This window comes from Sinocyclocheilus rhinocerous, unplaced genomic scaffold (assembly GCF_001515625.1).
Source record: "Sinocyclocheilus rhinocerous isolate Xijiao unplaced genomic scaffold, SAMN03320098_v1.1 scaffold951, whole genome shotgun sequence".
NCBI classification, from domain to species: Eukaryota; Metazoa; Chordata; class Actinopteri; order Cypriniformes; family Cyprinidae; genus Sinocyclocheilus; species Sinocyclocheilus rhinocerous.
The window spans coordinates 59,730-69,336 of NW_015640464.1; the positions used below are offsets into that span (position 1 = coordinate 59,730).

At 35.8% G+C, this 9,607-nt stretch overlaps 2 protein-coding genes across 2 annotated transcripts in view; both read left to right on the plus strand.

Moving 5' to 3' along the window:
* The window catches only part of LOC107753004 (nuclear apoptosis-inducing factor 1-like), a 2,824-nt gene extending 1,468 nt beyond the window's left edge, over positions 1-1,356 (plus strand). Inside the window, exons 2-3 of the mRNA XM_016569087.1 lie at positions 297-344; positions 432-1,356. Of these exons, the coding sequence (XP_016424573.1) occupies positions 297-344; positions 432-901 (518 nt within the window). The 3' untranslated portion in view covers positions 902-1,356. The remainder of the gene's footprint in view (positions 1-296; positions 345-431) is intronic.
* Positions 1,357-3,843: 2,487 nt separating this feature from the next.
* LOC107752986 (protein FAM102A-like) overlaps positions 3,844-9,607 on the plus strand; it is a 30,604-nt gene continuing 24,840 nt past the window's right edge. Inside the window, exon 1 of the mRNA XM_016569062.1 lies at positions 3,844-4,178. Coding sequence (XP_016424548.1) covers positions 4,036-4,178 — 143 coding nt within the window. The 5' untranslated portion in view covers positions 3,844-4,035. The remainder of the gene's footprint in view (positions 4,179-9,607) is intronic.

Below are 9,607 nucleotides of genomic sequence, written 5' to 3' on the forward strand. Positions count from 1 at the left end.
AAATCGCATCATATGACCCCTTTAAAGATATGTATTGAGATTGAAATATACAGACGCAAATAGATAAAGTGTACTAAAAAAAGACTTAAATGTCAATTTTAGATTTTTTTTTTCTTTCCTCTAGTCTGAAAGAAGATGATATAAAAGCAATATAGCTCAACACTGACCAATGCATGAAAAAAACAATGGTTTTGCCAGCATGTGTCTTGCCTTAATGTTCAAAGTGATGCAATCCTGAAAGGAAAATGGTAATTTTATAATTGAGTTTTAAAATGGTAAAACTTTTCTCTTCACAGGCATTCAGTCAGCGGCTGCAGCAGCATGTGAGATAAAAACTCTTGAAGGTACGATTTTAGCTTGACTTATGATCTTCATCTAAGACTATTTGCTGTTTATAAAAGCGCAGCATGTTTATGATTGCGCCTCCGCAGCCGAGACGACGTACCACACGCTGGAGGAAGGCATGGTGGAGTACTGCACCACCGAGACGCCGGTGACCGTCACCGCAGAGGCTCCGGTGGAGATGCTGGCGGCGCAGGCCGAGTGCAAACCGCAGGAACTGAAGAGCCGCATCGCGCTCAACTCCGCCAAACTGCTGCAGGAGCACCGCGTCACCAACCTGCACGTGCGCGAGATCGCCCAGCACCTGGAGAACCAGAACGACCTGCTGCAGATGATCCGCCGCTCGCAGGAGGCCCAGGCCTGCGCTCAGGAGAGACAAGCCCAGGCTCTGGAGGGAACGCAGGCCGCCCTGCTCGCCCTCATCCAGATGTTCAGACCCGCTCTGAAGGACTTGAGGAAGTTTCTACAGAACGCCAACAGCGCAAACGCAGCAGCAGCTGCCACAGAGACTGGAGAAGGAGCGGAAAACGTCCCGCCACAGACAGAAGACGCACAATAGAGACAAATATGAGCACGCTTGGGTTTCTGAGTGTGTGTGTGTGTGTGTGACCGTCTGGTCTAGAATAGACTAAATTATTGTACAGCACGGTGCCTCAAAGAGTTTGTGCGTATATGTGTGAATGTGTCAGGGAGACTTTTATGAGCGTTTTAAAGAAGTGGCCAAATATAAATAGCTTTTGACCATTTGAAGTTACTGTAAAGTCTTTTCATTTACATTTACATTTGGTTGCTTAAAAGTCAAGTTGCAACACATTTAATTTGATTGTTTTGGTGTGCAATTGACACTTAAACAAACATGCAAAACCTCAAAACCCAAATCTGGGTCAGAGACCTACAGAAAACACATTTTCTTCAGTGGTTCCAGTGACAGAAGACTTTGTGGAGGCTTTTGTTTCTTTAGCTTTTGGGAATTTGCCATTTTTGTTTAAGTATGCTGAATAAAGAAACTCTCCACACACGTACCAGTCTTTTTTTTTGTGATTTATTGATGCTCAAGCATGAGATCTTTACCGTAGATATATTTATTTACATGTACAATATTTTGGGGGGTATTTGTATTTTCCTCAAGTACTAAAGAAACTGTTTAACTGTACATTTTCCTCATTTCTAGTTGGAAAAACATACATTTACTATTTCATTTAGGCCTTTCATTTACATCACTAGACACCACGACTTAAATCTTTATGTAGCACAATCTTTATATAGTATATCAAGTATTTATTTACTTTATTAATCAGTTTTTTCCTCTCTCTTTTGGAAATGCAATAATGTATTTTTTTCTTTTGCCATTGGAGCAAATAGAAATAATTACTTGCTATGGTCTCCCATTCAGTTTATCCTGCTATAGTTCACATCTGAGCTGTTTTTGCGCGTAATGTACATCTGATTACTTTGCAACAATAATGAATCATTTTATTAATTCAATTTATAAACATAGTTTATTATAAACAGCTTCCCCACCCTTTGAAAAGCACAGACTGCCGCTGCTTGAAAGTACTGGAAAAGTGTTGAATTTCACTCTTAAATATTTGTACGAACACTGTTTAAAGAGTTAACAGTTATATTTTACTTTAATTATATGTTGTTACTTTCACGTTTTGATACAGAATCCCTACCATAATTTAACATTGTAATATAATTTCCCTATTTTTCACAGATTTGCAGGTTGGATGTAGTTTACTTTACAGCCACTAGATAGAGACAAAGTGCGCCATATCTGAGGGTCTCAATACTTTTGACATGGAAAAATGTGCTTTTTCCTCCATTTCTTGCTACATACATATGCTCTTTATGTTAAATGATCATCATGGACCCATCACTGATAACAAACTAACTTTTCAAGAGTATAAGTGTGCATATTACATAAATGATTTTGATATTGTGATTATTATTCTGTAATGCTTAGAGGTTTTGTGTCATTGTTTTAGCATTTTAATTGAGCAATAGTGCTGTACTGAAAATGGGTTTGTCTGTGTTATATAAAAGTTCTACACACAAAAAGTTAATATCGAGTGATTTGTGTTTCAGACAAACTTTTGCAGTTTAACCTGTTAGCTGTCACGGGCCCACTTGCCATTACATGTTTTAAACAGTGATATCTTAGTCTGAACCTAAAGTAATCTTGACAAACTATATATCGTTTGAAAGCTTAAAGACTTAAAGTTTTGATATTTGGTGACTGATTTTTGAAATATTTTACAGAGCATCTGTAATTTATTAATATGCAAGAAGAGTACTCATCAGAGTCAGACCTTTACTTTGAAATACTGATGCACATATGAAATCATGAAAAATCAGTAAAAATCTTTAATCATTTTCATGGAGAGTGTTCAAAAGATAACATCCATTCTATTATTTTGAGAGAAAACGGTCTAAAAGTGTTATGAATATATAGAAAAAACAATAGATTCTCCGTTTTTGATGCATCGTGAACTATAACGCAAGTCCAGGGTTCTCGTAGCATGTCTTTTATGTGTTTTTTTGAGGTTGAATTGAAATCAAATACTGCCATACTGCCCTTAATACTTCTGATTGTGATGTCTACTTCATAAATATTGAGAAAAGTGTGGAAAAACATGTTTCAGATCACCCAAACCATGGAAATGAAGGCGCACTTAAATGGTTACTAATGGGGTTTGATGGTCATCTAGTGGAAAGGCTTGGTACTGCGCCCAAACAAAATCTCACTGAAAGCTCATTTTTTGAGATATCAACCTCAAATTTCGAACATAACTTGATTTTCTAGCAGTTTTAGAGTAAAACATGTTTTGTAAAATATATATTTTATATAAAACATAAATATTTAAATTATTGCATTTTATATTTTCATAAACTTAAACTTCCATAACTTTTTTGTTATATAATCTTTATAACTTTATAACTTTCACTTCTACAATAATCTGCCAAGTGTCTTCCAAACTTACACACTGCCTAAAAAAATGACTTTTTAAGTTTTCTAGACTTCTGTCACTTGTAAAATATTGAAAAATCCTTATCACGCGATTTGTCTAAATTGAAATGTTGACTATAAGTCCACACTTACACCACATTCATTAAAAGTTACAGCCTCCGCTTCAGGTATCTGTAACTTACTGTATAACTTATCACCAGTGTTGGGCAAGTTACTTCCAAAATGTAATACATTATATATTACTAGTATAATACAGATTCTTTACACAGACAATCTGGTTCTCCTGTATCTGTGTGTATATATGACATTTGCATATTAGTTATATATTACATATTAGTTATAATATATAAATAAATGTTCAGATGTTATAAACCATTTTCTGTGTCGTCTTAATGCTTTGGCAATACAATAAAGCTATTTGAATTGAACTGAATCGAATTGAATTGAGAGAGAGAGAGAGGGAGAGAGAGAGAGAGAGGGGGGGCGGAGCTTCATAATCTCTTTAGTAAATCTAAACACACAGGAACAGAAGAATCACATCCAAACATCGGAGACAGAAACACGAGCTCAGAGTTGATCACGTTTGTTGTGATTTGTGTTTTTTTCTCTCGCAGATGATCAATGAAATCATGATCCCGCGGAGAGAGTTTAAACCCGCTTCACAGTGCTCATTTTAAACACCAGACTTCAGTAGAGAATTAAACCATCTCAAGCTCGGGTTCATGGCGTTTCTCGTCAAGAAGAAGAAGTTTAAGTTTCAGACTCACGTTACTCTGGAGGAGCTGACAGCTGTGCCGTTTGTCAACGGAGTTTTGTTCTGTAAATTCAGACTGCTGGATGGAGATTTCACTGCTTCATCATCCAGGTAAAACACCTCATCATCATCTTCATCATCATCTGTGAACCCTTCATTTGTTTATTCATGCAGTTCTGCATGCACTCATTCAAACTGTACTTACTGTATTCATGCATCATGGTATTTACATACATACATACAAGCAGTGTTGGGGGTAACGCATTACAAGTAACGCGAGTTACGTAATCAGATTACTTTCCCCCAAGTAACTAGTAAAGTAATGCATTACTTTTTAATTTACAAGAAAATATCTGAGTTACTTTTTCAAATAAGTAACGCAAGTTACTTTTTTTCCCCCAATTTATTGATTGACAGCTCTCCTGTCCCCATGTTGAGAGAAATCAGAAGATGTTACTTTAGTTCTAGAATAAATGTGAACATGCATTAATTCATCTCACTCACTCACAATAAAAAAAAATCAGATTTAGTTTTCCTCAAAATTAATAAAAACAGTTAAAAGCAACTCAGAATATGACTCAAAGCTGCAATAATTAAATATGTTAAATAATACAAATATCCTTTATGTATTTAATCCCATTTTATTAAGGTTAAACTATTTTTGATCAATAGTCATTAATCTTAAAAACAACAACAAAAGCAATAGAAATGTATGGCGTGTCCACGTGCGTTTTTAAGGGAATAAAAATTTGCATATCTATATTTTAGAAATGAGATAGTTTCTCCTTCTTGTTCCTGTTATAATATATGACCCTGGACCATAAAACCAGTCATAAGTAGCACGGGTATATTTGTAGCAATAGCAAACAATACATTTTATGGGTCAAAATTATCGATTTTTCTTTTATGCCAAAAATCACGAGGATATTAAATAAAGATCATGTTCCATGAAGGTATTTTGTAAATTTCCTACCGTAAATATATAAAAACTTAATTTTTGAATAGTACTATGCAATGCATTACTAAGAACCTATTGCTAAATATTGTATAATATAAGCCAAATATTGTCCTATCCATACATCGATGGAAAGCTTATTTATTCAGCTTTGATAAATCTCAATTTTTCTCAAAATCAAATCTCAGTTCTCAAAATCAAAAAATTGACCCTTGTGACTGGTTTTGTGATCCAGGGTCACATATGCTGTGCCACAGCTTTTTGTCTTTACATTGCATATTGCCTCAACAGAAGCTCAGTTAGCCCTATAAATCATACTTAAAACATGTTCTGGACTGAAGCAATAGGTTTACTTGTTAACCCATAGCCTACATCATATTTTAGAAAAATAAATCTAGTTAAACTGCAACTATAAATGATACAACTAATTTTTGAGGAACATTTATTTGTACATCTCTCAGTGGTTGCATTTGGGTTCTTTTGCAAGGACCTTTAAAATAACTTAAATCATTTGGCGAAGTGATAAATAAACTGAAACTACTTTAACCTGTGCGTTTCCTGGAAAATAGTTTCTTAGAACCTTTGTCAGCCAATCAGATTCAAGCATTCCACAGCATTTTATATGTATTTTATGTAAGTTGTACTGTTAAACATCGAATTGATTTACAAGCTGTCATAATCTCATCTAACTTTGTGGCCAAATTACATATGTTTGCATAGTCTGGTACTAAAATTAAGGTGTTTTTTTTCGTCCTGGAATGTGAGGAATATGCATTGACTGTATAAAAACAGGGAATATGCATATGACAGTCGCCTGATGTATCAGATATGATACAAAACATATATGCACTTTTTTTTTTAAAAAACATGTTATTTTGTATAAAGGTATAATAAATTGTTCCGTCTAAATAAATCAAACAAAATGATTTTTCTGACTAATTTCCTATGTCAGGCTGTGCAGTGTTAAAGACCTTTGCCAGAGCAGCGGCGTTGTGCAGTGGGCGTGGCATTTAAAGGGCTGCGCGAGTGATCTGTACGGTGCGCAGGATGGGCCAATCATCATCCAGCAGCGGCAGCGGCTCTTCACGCGGCTGTAACAGCGCAGCACTCGCGAGCTCCACACGAGCGCGTGTGCAAGGAGTTTTTTCTTCTTCTTTACATACCGGTGACCGGTTAGACGAGAATCCGATGAAAACCAAGCAGCTGCAATCTGTTCAGAAGTGCTGGCGGGACGATATCAAAGAGGGGAAGACTTCTGGGGATGTGAGAGTACACGAGCCGAAAAAACTTATTTTAAACGCGACTTCTTCCGGTAATCAACATGCGACCGAAAACTTGATACTTCTGAGTCGGGACACCAACTTTGAAAGTTCTGATTCCCAAAGCGGACAGAAAGGAGTAACGTTACGCGAGGAGAACAATGAGTGTTGCGTCTCGCCGTGGGACATGGAAAGAGTGTCAGAAGGAGGTGCCGTGATTCCAGGCAGAGTTTCGGAGGAAAATGTGACCCAGTGCTTGAACGCACCAGACTTTTTAGTAGACTTCAGTTGCTCGTCTCCGTTAGCCAAACATAAAATGACCAAAAGTACATTGCAACCCTCCGTGTCAGGTCGGCTGGGTGGAGAAGCAGAGCAACAAGCCTCAAACCCATTCCCTAGGATTATTCCCAAACTAATAGTCACCCATGATGATTTAGGTCCTGGTGAGGACAGTCCGCACATCAGTGATTCGACTTTAAGCATGGGCGGCTTTTCGCTGGACCTGCATCCCGATGAGGACTCGCCCTGCTCGGACAGCGGCTGTGGAGGCTCCCCTGCGCCCTCTCTGTTCCACAGGAAACTGTCCAGCTCCTCCTCCGCTGGATTGTCCTCTGCCTCGTCGTTTGAGGAATCTGAGGATGATTTCACGGGCAGCGACATTGAGCCCACCAGTCTGTCCCCCAATATGATCGGTAGTGCTGATGAACTCACAGGGGTAGGTGTCCAGTTTTCCCAAATTATTTTAGTCCTTATTATTTTTAAGGTCCCATATAGACTGACCTGCAGTGTTGGGGGTAACGCATTACAAGTAACGCGAGTTACGTAATCAGATTACTTTTTTCAAGTAACTAGTAAAGTAACGCATTACTTTTTAATTTACAAGAAAATATCTGAGTTACTTTTTCAAATAAGTAACGCCAGTTACTTTTTTTTCCCATTTATTGATTGAAAGCTCTCCTGTCCCCTTGTTGCGAGAAATCGGGAGTAAGATGTTACTTTAGTTCTAGAATAAATGTGAACATGCATTAATTCATCTCACTCACTCACAATAAAAAAAAATCAGATTTAGTTTTCCTCAAAATTAATAAAAACAGTTAAAAGCAACTCAGAATTTGACTCAAAGCTGCAATAATTAAATATGTTAAATAATACAAATATCCTTTATGTATTTAATCCCGTTTTATTAACCAATTTACTGCTGACCTTTGGTGATCCAATTCAACTATACTAATAAGCACAAATTACACAAGATAAACTAACATTTCTTCTTTTTTCATTGCTGAAGAGTGTTGAACTTTCTTCTTCTGTGTATACTGTACAGACGTGAATTTACATTTCCTTCAGCCTGAGGCTTTTGGTGTGAAAGGGCTTTTACATTTGCCAAAAATATAACTTTTTATATTAAAAGCAAACGAGCAAGCCCAGCCCAGACTTAAAAAGTAACGCAAAAGTAACATAACGCATTACTTTCAATAAAAAGTAACTAAGTAACGTAATTTGTTACTTTTTTAGGAAGTAACGCAATATTGTAATGCATTACTTTTAAAAGTAACTTTCCCCAACACTGCATACAAGGTATTTAAAAGAGTACAGTGGTTAAACCTGCAAAAAGTTCCAGGGAGCTTTTTTCCTTTTAATGTAAATACCATGAATTTCTGTACTATAGTATTGCAGTCTGATGCCTTATATTGCTGTACCATGGTACAACCTCGGTGCCTTTATAAAGGTACCATGGTAAAAAAAAAAAATCAGGATAGTACTATGGTACTTGTCTTAAAATGATGATAGTACCGTGGTACTTGTTGCTGTGCAGCTTTAAAATGAAAAATTATTTGCTTTAAATTCAGCAGGATCTTTTTTGCAGTGTTATTGAGTGTATTTGAGATGTCATTTCAATTTTGAATTACTCTTTATTTTTATATTTTCTTTTTTCATTTTAATTTTAGGTAAAGTTTTAGTATTTTTTTGTGTTTCTGTCTTTTTTATTAGTTTTTTTATATATAAAAATATATGTTTTTAAGTGGATATGATTTTTTAAATTATTTTTTAAAGTCAATTTTAGTTTTAGCTATTTTTGTACATCCAGTTAAACTAGATGAAAACGAGAAATGCTGCTTTGACAACTAATTAAAATAAGTTTATTTTATTTCAAGTTTTTATTTATTTATATATTGTTAAATATATTAACCATCCCCTCTTGTCATTGTCAAGAAGCATTTTTTTTTTTTTTGCTGTAGGATTTTTTGAGTATTTGGTTCTAGGAGATTAAAAACATTCTTTGTTACATTTTAGGTTCTTCTGACCATTGATTTAGTTCTAGAGTAACAATAATGATCAAGTACTAATTTCTGCAGTTTGAGACGGTTGCATGAGGATGTTGATTGTGACATGTGATCAGAGGGAAGTGAAGACAGACTCACATGTACAACATCATTTCCAGATGCAATGTCTGTTGAATTGTTGTACTTTTTTTGTAGTCTGCTGATACTACTGTCTGTATTTTCCTCTTCATCCTGTTATAATGTCATTATGAGCTCCATAATGGATTTGTCTGTGTAATCTAGGTATTGCATTTTATCATTGTCCTTCGTTTTACTCGTGACTCAAACACTGTAGTCGTTCAAACATCGTCTCTCACATTACAGAAGCACTGAGTTCAGGTGTCCTATAAATGCACTAGTAAAGACAGTCTTAAAGGGGTCATATGATGCTTTTTTAAAGATCATTATTTTGTGTATTTGGTGTAACAGAATATGTTGACATGCTTTAATGTTCAAAAAACACATTATTTTTCAAATACTGTACATTATTGTAGGTCCTCTATGCCCCGCCTAAGGCGAAATAAAGTGCTTTTGCTTTCGGCTAGAAACACACAGCGTCTCCCTGACATGCTGCTTCAACACTAACTGCGGTTACTGAAACCACGCCTTCTTTCTTTGCGTGAACATTTGGGCGCATTATGCGTTTATGTTTAGCTTTTATGTTTAAGTAAAGATCATGTTCCATGAAAATGTTTGGTAAATTTCCTACCGTAAATATATTAAAACTTAATTTTTGATCATATTATGGCCAGAAGCAACATTTTAAAGTTTAAATGCCATAATGACGGATTTGTTTTTTACAAACACGCAGCTTTTGTCTTTTCCAGATGTTAACCCTTTAGGCGCCGGTTTTTTTTTTGTGGAAAAATGCTGGATTTTGACATCAATATTTCAAAAGCTTTTGGCTTGAAAGGGCTTAAAGATAGAGATCTAATGTAAATTAGAAAAATGTCGGGCATGACCGAAAGTTTATGTGGGGTGTAAATATACTCATCTAATTGGCAT